A 15,577-nucleotide genomic window follows, 5' to 3' on the forward strand; every position below is an offset into this window, starting at 1 on the left:
CTGTCTGCAACACAGATTTATTGGCAAGCGACAGGGGGTGTCTAGTGCCCCAGATATCAGATAACCACATGATAGGACAATGTAATATAGCAGCAGATCGTGGGCGGGATGGGGAAAAGGAAAATGAAATCGTTATGTAATCACACTTTCTGTTTACTGAATATCAGATACAGGGAGACAGAGACTGAACTTTGCAGAGACCCTGAGACGAGAGGACTCGTACTCTCATTCGATAACCACAGTAAAACCCTATATAGTATAATTTGTGCTGTATAAAATAGGTTTTAACCCTTAGAACCCCATTAACGCAAATGGCATTAAATAACGTGCATTGTATATACAGTTTAATAACTCAGAAATACGTCAACGCACCAACACGTTTCATGCATTGCGACAAACAGGGAACCCTATTGTTTCTAAAAAAAAAATAGCACTGACCTCTCACTGAAATGAACTGTTTTTGAGAAATCTTTTGTTAAATACACCTAAATAATAAGCTTACTTCTTTAATTATAATGTCATTCACTCAAAACACCATAATCCAGGCGTTTATTTTCACTCTGGGGTCTGCACAAAATTTCATGGCGTCATTGCTGGTGCTGATTTGTCAAAATAAATAAATAAATAAATAAATAAATACAAAATGTTAAATAAAAATGTGGACTATTTTCAGCTAATAATATTTACTTCTAGTGCTTCTAAATTTTTTAATATGAAGTATAAAATTAAATAATATTAAGAAAAATAAATGTTTAGGTTTGTTGTTTTATTTGGGTTTTTGTTTGGTTTTATTTGTGATATTGGTTGCATATGCTGTGAATTTCACCTAATATTGTGTCTTTTTCATTTGGTTGGAATGTATTGTATACACAAATAAAAAAAAAAAAACGAAAATATATATGGATTTATGACATTTCTTATTTTTAATTTGACGAAAATTAGTCAATAATTATATGAGTTGGAATAAACAAACGTTTTAAATAATGGTATCTTTTTTACTTATTTTTTTAGCACATTTCATTTTTGTATATAAAAATGTACTTCAAATTATAATACAGTGTGCTGTGTCCACTGGGCACAGAGCTATTTTACCTGTGAAAGCTGCAGATCTCGCGAGAACTCGTATCGTAACGCTCCTTGTGCTGCAGATCTCGCGAGAACTCGTGTCGTAACGGCCCCTGTGACAGGGGAAGCGGTTGCTGCGCGGGGTCAGTATGGCGGCCTGCGGTGTGTGAAGGAGACAGGGCGGAATCCGCTCCGCTGCGGGATAACATGTTAAAAACGCCGTGTTTCAGAGTGGCGGGTGGGTCCTTACCTTCTCCTCATATGGTGTTTATGAGTGTGTGAGTGTGATACAGCGGGGCGCGTTAGCTTGAGAGCTAGGCTAGGTTAGCTAAGCTAGCTTAGCCTCCATAGAAACACAGCGTGTAGCGAGCCGGGGTGCTCTGCCGAGATGCCGACCTGTCGAAACGGGCTACTTAGCTGCTATGCGCATTCGTTAATTCTCATGTATTACTTTTTTATGTGTTTTTGTTGTGATAATTTTGTTTTTCTTGGGTGCATTATACAAGCTGATCTCACTGACATGTTTTTTTGCTTGCGTGAGACATTTTTACAAACGTGTAAAAAAATAAAAATAAAAATATTTTAAATATAACTAAAAGTAACTATGCAACACCTTCTAATCCCTTATAATGCCTTAACATTACTCTAGTGCAGCGATTTAGACTATTCAAAAGTATTACCAAGACTTCTACCACGAGCATTTTCTGTGTTATTGTATTTTTTAACCTTTAAATACAAAAAGGTAGCACGGTTTGCCAGGGTGACACAAATTGACAGAACACCCCTGCGGGCTAACGGTGACCTTAGCCAGGCATTAGAGCAGCATTACAGCTGAAATTGGACATATTTATCTTAGTTATACAGCTCTTATTCATCTTTAACTCATTCATGAACGAATTTGGCGTGGTGTAGCCTTGTATTTAATCATATATGAGTAGTGTATGTAGTGTTAGGCTCCTCCTGTACATTACTGAGGGTTTATGCACAGATATTTTACTTGGTTTAGCTTGAAAGTTGTTTAACTAGCTATATTAAGTTGTTTTGGGTAGTTACTATTCACTCTGAGATTTTTAGATAAGTCCAGAACAGTGCAGAGGTTCTAATGAGAGATTCCTGATTATTTAAACCTCCTAACCATGAATATTTTAGCTAGGTTAAGTTAATGTTCACATTTATAGCATTAGAGCTGACACTCGTATCCAGAGTGTAGTATTAGAAGTCAAGCCCATGGACGCTTATTGGTGTAGTGCAGCATTCGGTCACCCAGGTCGGGAATTGAACCCCAGTCTCCCATATAATGTGATAGCTCACAGCATTCAGTGTTGTTATCCACTACACCACACCAACTACACTGTTTTAATACGACACCTAATGCAGCTAGGTTAATAAGCTAATACAATAAATAAATAAAATAAGCTAATCGTCTTCTGAGGCAGGAAGGAACCCAGGCATGTCTGAATCTCAGTTTAGTAATCCAGCTTTCTATTTTATTAGGCTTAAATGCTAACAGCCAATGACAACACAGCTAAACACTCATATCCAGCAGTCAGCTGGCATTACCATGGAAAAATCAGCACTTATTGTTAGATTCTGGTATAACTAAACTGAAGTAAGATATTAAATCAGCATTTTTATATGTTTCAAACTCAATCTATGTAAAAATAGAAATTTGTTTTAGGTAGATTGTTTATTTTCTTGTATCAGATAGTGCTGCAACTAATGACTTTTAATAGTTGACTAATCTGATAATTTTATTTTTTGCTTAGTCACGATTATTTGTTGCCGTGTCCTCTGTTTGCACTTCCTACTGGTGAGGCTCCCCAGGGTTCATACGGTCATTAAAAAAACTAGAAAAGTTATGGAATTTGAAAATAGCAATTTCCAGGCCTGGATAAGTTTTGGAAAATACAATTATCAAGAATTTTTTTGGAAAAGCCATTGAAAGTTGGTCTACAAATCATTGTGTTTCAGTTTATTGATAGAGAAAATCTGTTTTGAGCTACAAATACATAAGCTCAGATGTATTTTAGTTGATTTTTGTTTTTAAAAATCGTATGGTCATGAAAATTTGCCTTGAAGGCATGAAAAAAATCATGCAAATGTTTTGGTTAAAAAGTGTATGAATCCTGGCTGCACATTGACTGTTAAACATTTAGGGCCCTAGGATAATTGTGCCGTATACTATGATGCTTATATGTCTTCAATTGAGATGTAAATATTAGCAGAATATATATAGTAGTGAGCCCTGGTACCAGCATCTTCAAACTAAAGAGCAAGTTCCAATTAAAAGGGGATGTCAGAGACAGACTACAAAGTGGGTGTTTTGGAAGATGACAAACAAAGATGAAAAACTGAATTCTTACTCGTTATTAAATTTAGTAGACAGTAGTAACTTGCAGCTATGCAGCTATTTAAAACATTAACAAGCAATGTCATGTCAATTTTGTATTTTTTGACTATTCGTTTCTATTGGCATGTTAATAATGTAAACTCCATTACTCCAGCTGTGTTTAAATATAATAAATTTATGGCGTTTTTGTGTTGTGTCTGCAGGTCTGGTTGGTGCCAGTGTGAAGCATCAGAAGCTGTTGGTACCCAGAAGTCACCTGAGTGCAGGTAGCCTTATCCAGCTCTGCAGGAGTGATCCAGGACAGTGGGTCACATTCCAGCACCTGAGCTTCCTGAAGCGCCAGGTAAGATTTTCACAAGACGTACTGACCTCTTCAGGATCAGAAGCATTTTTCTGTAAGAGTTTCGCATTTTTTTTTACACTCGTCTGGGAAAATCAATCAAAGCATAAAATTAGCACAATCTCTTATACTGCCTAAAACTTTTTTAAGATATATCAAATAGGGCTGCAACTAATTACTATTTTAGTAGTCGACTAATCTACTGATTATTTGTTCAATTAGTAGATTATTCGTACTTCCTACTGGTGAGAACAGCTAAATATTAAGGCGCCAAGACCACTTTTGCAGTACATTTTGATAGTTGATGTACCTGTATTAAACTAAAAATAACAAAGTATAATTTAGGAAACATTCACACAGGCTGGAAATTTTAGGATACTTGTATGTTTTTTTTACTTCCTTTCTGAAGTGATTTTAAGAAAATAAAGTTTTCCTTTTTTTCATATATATATATATATATATATATATATATATATATATATATATATATATATATATATATATATATATATATATTGTTTATTTTAAGTCTGTAGTTACTATAACATATAGCTTAATATTAATGGAGTGGACAGAGTACCGTATCTTCCTAACACTTATCCAGCTAATGTTAGTGTAACTAATGTTAATGAAGGAGTGAAGCCTGTTTAAACTCGCCTCAGCAGCTCTCTGCAGTAATTTAACTAACCTAGGACCCTAATATTAACCCCTATATGAAATGTAAAAGGTGTTTTGTGTCTTTTACCCTGATCTCTCCCTTTTTCGTTTTTCAGTATGTAACGAAGAACATCGGTGCTCTGAGTCAGAGAGCGAAGCCTAGGCAGGAGCCTGTAACCGCAGTGCTGGATGACCAAGATGATTCAGTCATCCAGATCCAGCAGTTCCCAGCCATTAAGCCTGAGTCCGGCGTGGTGGTACCTGGCAGCGAGACCCCCAACCTGCAAGATGAACCCGAGGCGTGCAGGCAGGCCCGTCTGGAGGCCCGGCAGTGGAAGGAGCTGAGGGTGGAGTATTCAGAATTACCAGGAATTTACTCTCGTCTCTCCAAAATCAAACTCACAGGTACGATTAGGTTTACTGTAGATGTGAAATAGGCCTTTCAGGATAGTTACAATATGTGTTTCAACAAGCTTCTGCAATGTCACAAGATTTATTTAAATCCAGCGTTGCATTAATTTTAACCACAATGAGGTTAAGTTCTGGACTCTGTGGTGAACTCTCTCTCAATCCATGTGTGAAAATGATGATCTCATGCTCATGCTCATGCTCTCATGAACTCTGAACTCCTTCAAAATTCCAGCACCATGAATCCTGACATTGTCATCTTGGAATATGGCCGTGAATAACCTGGTCTATATTTAGTATATTCAGGTAGTCAGCTGACCTCCTTCTTTCAGCACATACTGTTGTTGAACCCTAACCTGCAGACCAACTGCATCATCATCCCCAGATCATAGCTCCGCCCCCACATGCTAGTACTGTAGGCACCAGGCATGATGAGAGCATCACTTCACCTGCCTTTCTTCTTACCCTGATGCTCCAACAAATCTGAACAGTGGTTTTCTTAAGACTACACAGCTGTTTAGTCCCAATCCCTTGAGTTCCCTTCACTGTTTTGTATGTGTGGAAATGCTCTTACTGTTTCTGTTAAACATCATAGCCCTGATTTCTACTGTTGTTTTTCTTCAATTTGTTTTCACCAAGCGTTTAAATTTACTTTTTTTATTTTGGCCAGGCAGTGTATTATTGTACAATAAATTAACATAACCGATTTGTTTAACACACTTTTGTTTACTAAATAATAATACTAAATACTAAATAATACTAAATATTGCTAAATAAAAAATAATCCCATGTGTTTTTCTTTACAGTTTGGGTGACTTTTAAAATATACTATGGGATAGTATATTCTAATGATATGTATGAAATAGTCACCATTGCACCTTTTTTAACTTCAACTTGTGTTTTTGTTTCATGTTGCTTTAGATACTGCAGTTAATTGTAGCTTTCAAAATTCAGCTCCATCAGTTAAATGTAGTCAAATTGCATTATACACTCAAATCTCTCACTACATTCATACAGAAAATGTTTTTCTGTCTCTCTTTTTTCCCCTCAGCTCTTGTAGTCACAACAGCAGCAGCGGGATACGCCATGGCTCCAGTTCCCTTTGACCCCGTGACCTTCGTGTTGGCCTCGGTTGGAACGGGACTCTCCTCCTGCATGGCGAACTCCATTAACCAGGTCAGTCATTCTCTATACAATCTCCATGATCTTATGAATACAGCAACCTACAAAGGTGCAAAAGTATCTACATTTATTACTCTGTAGGTAGAAGTATAGATACTAGGGTTTAAAATACTTCTGAAGAAGTTAAAGTATCAACTCAAGCTTTTTACTCTTTAATTAAAAGTGTTTAAAAAATAACTGGTTTCAAAACTACTTAAAAGTATGGAAATAAAAGTAATGTAAGGAGAAAAAAATAAAGCCATTAAGAACAGAAGCCTAGGCCACGCCCACACAGTCCTAATAACTATAATATATATATATATATATATATATATATAATAACAACACTGTCACTTTACCTGCACTGAGATGAGAAAAAAAACAATTTCCAGGCCTGGATATGTTTTGGAAAAATAAAAATACCCAGAAATGGAGGAAAAGTTATGAAAATTTGGTCTAATATTCATTGTGTTTTAGTTTATTGATGGAGAAAATTTATTTTGAGCTACAAATTACGTTAGTTAATTCAGTTAATTCAGTAATTTAGTAATTAATTCAGTAGTTTAGCCCTGCACACATTTTATTATTAAAGGTAGTGTGTTCATGTTTATCAGATTCGTTTTAGACCTATTATAATCAATTTTTGAGTTTTTGTTTATTTTGGTTTTATTGTCCATTTTGCACTGATGTTTTAAAAAAAAAATATATATATGGTCTTGAGAAAAAATCATGGGAATCTATTGGTTGAAAAAAGTGTATGAACTCTGCACTGCTCTTCATTCACACTATTATGTTGCTATAGCAAAACTTGCACTCTGGACACTCTGGCACTGCTGCTTGCCTACTTACCCTATTTTGTGTATTTATTTTGATATCTGTTTTATTTTATCTTATATTTATCCATTTTAACAATTGCTCTTGGCTGTAAACTTGACCGTGAGATGACGTTCCACCTCATTTCATTCCACCTCATGTACTTCATGTGATGTGAATGATAATAAAGTCTCCTTGAATCCTTGAATCTTTAAGTTGCAGCAGATTGAATCAGGCCGTGGCACGGTTAGTGAAAGCAAACGGTCTGTGTGAGAGTGCTGGATTACCACAAATGTGTCTGCTGCTCTGTGGGGGTAGCAGGCATTGTTTGGCAGAGGTCCGTTGTTTAGACTCAGAGCTCTGGGTGTACCGGACCTAATTACACACTTATTACTCAGTATGTTTTTCGTCTTTTTTTTTCTTTCCGAAAAACACAGTTGTTAACATCTCTCCTGCACTCAACCTCGACTGCACTGAAGCTCTCAAGCCACAGTAACGAGGGTTTGGCAGAGCTTTGATTTGGAGTATTGTTTTGATGGTTTTATTTAATTTTTTTTGCTGAGAGAAAAAGGATGAAGCCTGGTTTCAGCTGTTGGCGTGACTTCAGTGAACTTCAGTTTAGGAATGCCCAATAGAGTTTCATTGCGCTTTACACAAACACGAAACAAAGCTCTGGATGTGAACCATTCTGGTGCCATAGTTGGAAATGGAGATAGAATGAAAAGAAAAAGAGAGAGAGAGAAACGTGTTCATTGGAGCCGCCACATGCCGCGGTTGAACGCAGCCCCGCCCTCCGGCGAAAAAGTTAAGCAGCACACAACTTTTTCAAATGAATCCGACCACTGCACTGCGTCCAGCCAATCAGGAAAGAGAGACTTCACACTCACATTAAAATTCACACAATGTACCTGCACTGAGACACTTTATCAGAATGGGAATTTCAAAATAGCAATTTCCAGGCCTGGATAAGTTTTAGAAAAATAAAAATACCCAGAAAGTTTAGGAAAAGTCATGGACATTTGGTCTACTATTCTTTGTGTTTCAGTTTATTAGTTAGTTAGTTAATTCAGTAATCTAGCCCTACACACATTTTATTGTTAAAGATAGTGTGTACATTTTTATCACATTCATTTTAGACCTATTATAATTAATTTTAATGTGCATTGAAGAAAAGTGCCAGTGGACACGGACAGTTATGCCTTGGCTGTTTTACGTTTTTTTTTTTTTTTTTTCTGCTTGGAACTTAAGAAATGCTTTTGAGGGGCGACAGTTGTGTTAGCAGACGTCCTCTCACGCTGCTTAGATCGTGCTAAAAGCTTTTTACTGAGCTAAAAATAAACTCCTCTCGACTATAAAGCAGCTCATCTCCTGGCGCTGTAATCAGGCCGATTCCTCCGTGCAGGAATGCCGTCCGTGTCTTCAGAAATCGCCGGAATGGACGTCCCTCCCCTCAGCCCCGGCTTGAACTCCATTAAGGCGCAGTCCCGGCCTGTAATTGGGACGAGGCCGTGATTACGCCGCCGCATTCTGCCCTCAGGGCCGGCAGGCGGCTCACCTCAGTCCTCACACTGCACTGAGAGGCTTTCCGCATGCCGCCTCGCTCTTCCTGAACCTGAAACAGCATTTCAACAATGCAGCAGCAACCGCTTATTAGCGCTGTTAGCCTCTGGTGCACCTGATCATCATCATCCTCTGTGCTGTTGACAGTACAGGCTGCTGCTGTTGTCAAGAGAGACAGGTCATGCTACGTCTCTGAAGAAGAAATGTGGAGGAAATAAGATTGGAACAGAGTTAGTCATTGAACACAGGTTTTTATTCCACTTATAAATAGTTTATAAATAGATATAATAGTTTCTGGACACATTGATGATCTCTGATTGTCACAGTGGTTCATTATGAATGGGGTGTGGGTGATGTAGAAATATATGAATGAATGAAGTTACACTTATTCACACTTATGTAGCACCTTTCTAGAAACTACAGCTGCAACTAATGACTATTTTATTAGTCGACTAATCTGACTTACTTTTTCAATTAGTCACGATTATTTTCTGTCGTATATATGTCATGTGTCATATCTGTCATATAAATATATTTCTAGTTTCTTCAAAATAGCCACCCTTTGCTCTGATTACTGATTTGCTGATTTGCACACTCTTTTCTATATATATATATATATATATATATATATATATATATATATATATATATATACACACACACATACATACGCACATATATTTACACATACAATAATGTATGTCAGTAGCCAGCTTCTGACTGGTGAATATTAATGAAGGTGTTAACCCTGTTTAAACTTTATCATGCTTTCTCTACTAGTTTAACCACCACAGGTGATATAGAGGTCAGTGTTCAAACTGTGCATTACAACCATGTTTTACACAACCATTTAAACTCAGCACCCCTCCACACACGCAAATACACACACCAGAGAGAAGCGGCAGCCAATTGCATACAGCGTACTCTCAACCGAAAACTACCGTCCAAAAAAAAAAAAAAAATAGGTCAAAATATGCAGAGACAATTGTAACTTATAATTAATCAAGTGATTTATAATATAAATCAGGTAAAAGTATAGGTATAACAACGTTATTGAGTGGTTTAAACATCTGTACAGTATTCTGCGTCTCAGGTATGACAGAAATCTGATCAACAGAGGGGGGGATTTTAACTGTACCTGTATAGCTGTTGAAGTGTTGAAACATCTGCCGCCCCCTAAACAGGTGAGGTAGAGTGTGTGTGTGTGTCAGCCTGCTGTCGTCTACCTGAAGCTTTGATACGGATGATCACATGACGTAGTGCTGAGTCTCAGACAGAGCTTTATGCTTTCAGCGCCGCTGTATCCGGCTGAGCCGGGCCTCGGGGCTCGGGGTTAAAGCGAATTCAAATGAAGAGTACGGCTGGAAAGGTTGTTCCTGCTTGAACCGTAGCCAGCGCCGCGGGGAACGGATTGAAAAGCAGAGTTTGTTAGACGTGCAGAGCTCGTGGAATGACACACTACGACTAAATGGCTTCTATTTAGCTAATTAATTTGGCAGAGAGAAGGAAGTACATGAAAGCACTGCAGATCGCTGGAGTTCACATCGGTAATCCACTTTGATTTTCCTTGCGCAAACTAAAGCCATATTGGTGTTTTGACATTGGATTGGCTTTCATTACAGCTTGGCAGGGGCTGCTTTCTCTGCTGCGTTCAGAGGAATTTATTGGAGAGCATTTCAGCTATGCAGCGTGCGGACGGGAACCATCTGTTGTGTTGATCAACAGTTTTTGCTCACTAGGCACAAAACAACACCTGTCCTGCATGTTTAGTGTGACTGCAGCAGGAATCCAGTCCCAAATCTGAAAGATACAGCTTGATCTGTTATGATAACTGTTTTTAAATGCATTATAAAATCATATATTCCTTAGGATTGCATTGCAATACATACAGTCCCAGTCAAAAAGTTGGACACGCCTTAAAAATCCACCTTAAAAACAATACAAAATTATATAATCAACAAAAAAGTGTTAAACAGATTAGAATATGTTTTATACCTTTGATTCTTTAAAGTAGTACCTCTTGTTTAGAGCTTTAGGGCTTTCAGTTAACAGCTGTGCTGGACTCGTCAAGAGTTGATTGCTTGAATTTCTTGTCTCTTAATAAAGTGTTTGAGAGCATCAGTTAAAGTAAAGTAGTGAAGAGGTAGAGTTACAGGTATACAGTGAATAGTGAATATTTGAGTAATGTTCTAATCCAGATTATGAGAAGCAACAACTACTCAACTAAATAAAGAAAAAAAACTTGAGTCAATCTAAAAAAAAAAAAAAAAAATGAAGAATTTTGGAAGTATTCTCAAGTGCAGTCACTGCAAAGGCCATCAAGAGATTCAATTCAATTGATTTTCAAATGAAATGTAAAATTTACTGATGATCAGTGTTGGTTTGGAGAGACATGTCATCTGCTGGTGTTGATCCACTGTGTTTTATTATCAAGTGCAGATTTCATTTTCCAGCAGGACTTGGCACACTGCCCACACTGCCAAAAGTACCAATTGTTCTTTTATAATATTTAAGTTTCTGAGACATGATTTGGAGTTTTCATTGTTTTTCATGTTGGCAGCGATTTATACTTTTTATACATATTTTTTTTTTTACTTTTAATCTGTTGTGCACTTTGCAGCACTTAGTTTCATCTCCTCCAAAGTGCCTTCCTTTGTATTAAGTTTAAACACAGTGAATAGGATGAAAGTGTGAAAAGAAAGATGAATGCAAACATTGACAGACCAAAGAGAGGAAACACAGTGCTCTCAGGTTACAGTATGTGAGATGTAAAGAGAGAAAAGCAGTCATGCTGCTCAGTGCAGAAGTGCAGGAGGATGAATGGAGCTGCTGCTGCTGCTGTTTGATGTTCTCTTTGAAGTTGTAACTGAGCTACAACAGTGCTGCAGCATTAGGACGGTACTGTACACACACACACACACACACACACACACACACACACACACACACAGTAAGCCTGCATTTGTTTAATCAATCAATCAATCAACCTTTATTTTGATTTATGGAAATACATTGAGGGCATCCCTCATTTTCAGTGTAGCCGAGCAGGAAATGACAAAGAAAATAAGAACCAAATTGATACCACTTTAAAATAAGACTACCTTTATAAAGGGTTTATAAATGGTTTACAATTAGTTTATTAATGGTTACTAATTAAGTTAATAATAATAATAATAATAATAATAATAATAATAATAATAATAATAATCAGTTATAACACATATGTAGAAAAGACAACAATATAGATATATATATATATGGCTGTGGGTTCACTATTTGGCAAACAACAGGTTATTGTTGCCCTTTCTACGTATGTGTTTAAACTGATTATTAATGATTTTTAAGGCATTTACAACCTAATTAATAACCATTAATAAACTAATTCTAAATCATTTATAGACACTTTATAAAGGTATTCTTTTTTTTTAAGAGGTACCAGTAAATTTAATCATTTTAAAACAAACAGTAAATAAAATATAAAAATGGATAAAAATAAAAATAAAATTTGAATAATAAAAAATAATAATAAAACTTTGGTTTAATCAATAAGAAGTTAAGATAAAGAAGATAAGGTTAATACAACAAAAAGCTGTTAAAATTAAGCTAAAACTAACTTTTACATAGTACAATAAAAATACAAATAAATAAATTAATAAAAAGTAAAATAATAATAATAATAATAAGAAGAAGAAGAAGAAGAAAATCTAAATAAGTTCCCAATCCAACTTTATTTATATAGCACTGTAACACTTTCAAAGAAAGGACAAAGTGCTGTACATAAAAAATAAAAGAATAATTAACAGATAAATACAACAACCAATACAATTAAGAGGTAGGTTTTAAGAAGTTTTAAAACTCGGCAGCAGCTCGAAAAGAAGCGGTGGCTGACTTCACATGTATCGGAGGAAGCATGTGTTAGTCTTCACCCTCCTGGTGTGTTGAGGTATCACTAGTGATAGGGGGAGTCCTAATGAATGGGTTGGGTAATTGGCCGTGTACATTGGGGAGAAAATGGGAAAAATTAGAAATAAAATTATAAAAAAAAAAAAAAGAAAATAAAGAGCTAAGAAGAACTAAAATGAAAAATAAAGTTATAGTTAAAAATAAAATTTAAATAAGATTAATTAAAACAGGTAGAGGCTGTCTGGGAGGTGGTTAAATATTAATAAGGTGTAGCCGCTGCTGCTGGGAGTATGAGCGTCTGTAGTATACGCTGTAGTTTGGAGCGTGATGTGATGTTGAGCTGCTGTTTTGCTGTGTGTATGGATCTTCCTCTCCAGGCTGCTGGAGACTAATAGGCTGTCTGTGGCCTTTTGAAGAGCTGTGATCTGGGGGTAAAGGCCCAGGCTGTGGAGAGGCTTTCTTGTGGTTGGTAGTTGGCATTAACAGCAGAACTTCACTCCACACGTGGCAGAGCAGGACCTGAGCTCGTCTGCTCCTCCGTCTCACTTCCTGCTCACAGTGCCGCTCTGGCCCATGTGTACCAAACTCTTAAAACAGCACTGAACCCCCTGATTTTAGCTGACTCCACCCTCAGCTCATATTTAAAAAGGGCAAAAAATTGGGAGGGGTAGTTTGGGAGGGACACTGTTTGATGTATGGGTTTAGAGACAGAGCTGGTTGGCTGAGCTGATAGCTTCTGATAGCGGTGGGTGAGACGCAGATTGGATGTCAGCCGGGGGTGTCTTAAATTTTAACTTGTTTGCTTTACAGTATTGAACATTTGGAGTACTTCATCTCACTATGGAATAATTTGGTATTTCTCACAAATTGCCGATTGAATCTGAAATATTTTGATGATTTAAACTTGATACGCATTTTATTACCATATTTATGAATGTTTTACATCAAGACATTGGTGAGAAAAGCATTGATTAAAAAACGTGTTTTGCCAATATTTTGATAAGCATATTGGCAATTTTGCAAGCTGATTGGCTGAGAAATGTTCTATGAGTACCGTTATCAGCCGGTAATGCACTGTAATCGAAGCTCTCCGTGTATTACTCCTCCACATACAGATAACCTAGCAACAATGCAGCGCTTACAAACCAAACAGCGCAGTTACAAACAGAGCAGCAATGGAACTATTTTAACTGGCGGAGTTTTTATATCCAAACAGATCCTATTTTCTCCTCCTCTTTAACTCTTTAAAATCTTTTAATAAACAGCGATAATGGAACTGTGGTATATTGGCAATAATATAGTACAAAAGTAGGTGTATAGTTGTAAGAGTTAAAGTTCTGCTCTGGGTTGGTCAGGGATAAAAGCGGAGATGTAAAAGCTTGTGTTCTGCAGAGCAGTTTACATTCAGACGTGCTTACAGTGCAGTCTGAGAGATGTGCTAAGAGTTGTTTTTCTTTCTCTTTGTTTTGGCTAAGAGCGCAATTTTCCTGCTGCCATAATTACATACACACACACACACTCAGAGACGCGACGCCTGCCGAGTGACACCCAGTCACCTGCCGCCGGGTCGCCCTCGCCTCGCTTTGATCTTCTCCACACGTACAACACACTCCTCACCCAGATCCACCTTTACCTGGGTGTAGACTGAGGTGTCTCCGCACGCCACTCCACCTTTACTTCCGCAAATCCAGAGAGGAGAATAAAGAGGAGGAGGAGAGAGAGAGCAGCTCTGATATTCTGCCAGCTTGTTTTCTTTCTTCTTCTTCTTTAACCTCTTTTCTTTAAAGCTCTGTGCGGTTTTACACGATCAAAGGCGCCGCTCTTCATTTGAGGAACAGTACAGACATTAACCAAATCAAAGCAGAGGTGGATCCTGCTAAACACCGCCCTCTTTACGTTCAGCAGCAGCAGCAGTAGTGCTTAAGCTGCTAATTACTACATTGTTGAATTCGTAATAAATTACGAATAAAGTATATGTCTCTGTTAAAAAGTATTGAGACAGTATTGTAGTGCAGAAACCTGATGTAGTTACTGTATTAAGGATGAAACAAAATATCACTATTGATATACATTGTACATAGTATAGTTTTTATTTGTCTCTAGTATGAATGAATGAATGCTATGTGAGCTGTTTTTTGTGGAAAAAAAAAAATGCTCCGGTGATCTGGTATAACACTGCTTTTGTCCAGTAGTGGCGTGGATGGGGAGAAACTGTATAATTTTGGCTATTACTCATGAATATTCATACATGCAAACATCTCCTCTGACTGGCTAACAGAGCTGAGACACCAGGAAGCAGCGAGATGGACAACAGATGTTCCTTTACAACATGATTAATGCCCTGCAAAGTGCAGTTCAGCCCCTGAACTAGTCTTAGAGTCTTTGTAAAATGCAAAATCAACAGGAGATCCTATTTAAACCTATAGTTACTTACACACAGAGGTGGGTTTTTACTTATTATTACTTACTTATTTCATTAATTAGTTAATATACCCCTCTGTTTGCCCCTACCTATCTCTGATGTGTTATTCGCACAAATAACAAAGGAATGAACTGCATGCTGTTTCTAGCGCTGTTAGTTATCTCCTATCTGACGAGACGGCGTCACTGCCCGGCTTCAGCTCTGTCTGTGGGCGGTCCCGAGCCAAGGTGGGCGGGGCCATGTATACTAATTCACGGGTTGATGTAGACATGGTGCTTTTCCTGATTGACTCGTTTTTTGAATATTTTCTTTTACTAGCTGCTGCAGACTCAAATTCTGTAAAACTGACACCAATAAATCCCTAATTCCTTGTATTTACTTATTTAGGAGTACTTTATCCTCTTCAGTAACACAGATGCTGTGTAGAATCATAAAGAATTGTCTGATTTTTTTTATCGAAAACCATGATATTACAGTTATTGTAAGCCAGGTATCATGAGGGTAGTTTGGAAGGGGCACTGGGTGATGTATGGGTTTAGGGGTGGGGTTGGGTCAGGAGAGAGAGAGAATTGGGCTTGAGCAGTGTGCCTCTAAAAGCGGTGAGACGCAGATGGTATTACTGATTGATTGATTAATTGATTTATATGTATACATGTTTTGATTTGTCCGCATACCAAAGTTTATGGATGGACCTCATCCTTGCCTATTGCACAGTTAAACCTGAGAGGGTCCTATAGAGACGGAAATAACTGCAATAAAAGCTTCTTTTCAGGGAAATGTGTATAAAAAATTAGTTTAATTGCGTCAAAGGAACACATTTCAGCTATTATTTTAAAAATATATATATTGTTTAGGCTTTAGAGGCTCTTTAACTGCAAAAGGAATGGTTTAACTTTAA

At 37.2% G+C, this 15,577-nt stretch overlaps 1 protein-coding gene across 1 annotated transcript in view; it reads left to right on the forward strand.

The window, feature by feature from the left end:
• The first annotated feature begins 1,166 nt into the window (after window positions 1–1,166).
• Window positions 1,167–15,577, forward strand: part of LOC103036871 (protoheme IX farnesyltransferase, mitochondrial) — a 73,740-nt gene continuing 59,329 nt past the window's right edge. Inside the window, exons 1-4 of the mRNA XM_007248742.3 lie at window positions 1,167–1,303; window positions 3,619–3,758; window positions 4,529–4,817; window positions 5,872–5,996. Of these exons, the coding sequence (XP_007248804.3) occupies window positions 1,273–1,303; window positions 3,619–3,758; window positions 4,529–4,817; window positions 5,872–5,996 (585 nt within the window). The 5' untranslated portion in view covers window positions 1,167–1,272. The remainder of the gene's footprint in view (window positions 1,304–3,618; window positions 3,759–4,528; window positions 4,818–5,871; window positions 5,997–15,577) is intronic.

The sequence above is a fragment of the Astyanax mexicanus genome, chromosome 15 (assembly GCF_023375975.1).
Source record: "Astyanax mexicanus isolate ESR-SI-001 chromosome 15, AstMex3_surface, whole genome shotgun sequence".
Classification (NCBI taxonomy): domain Eukaryota; kingdom Metazoa; phylum Chordata; class Actinopteri; order Characiformes; family Acestrorhamphidae; genus Astyanax; species Astyanax mexicanus.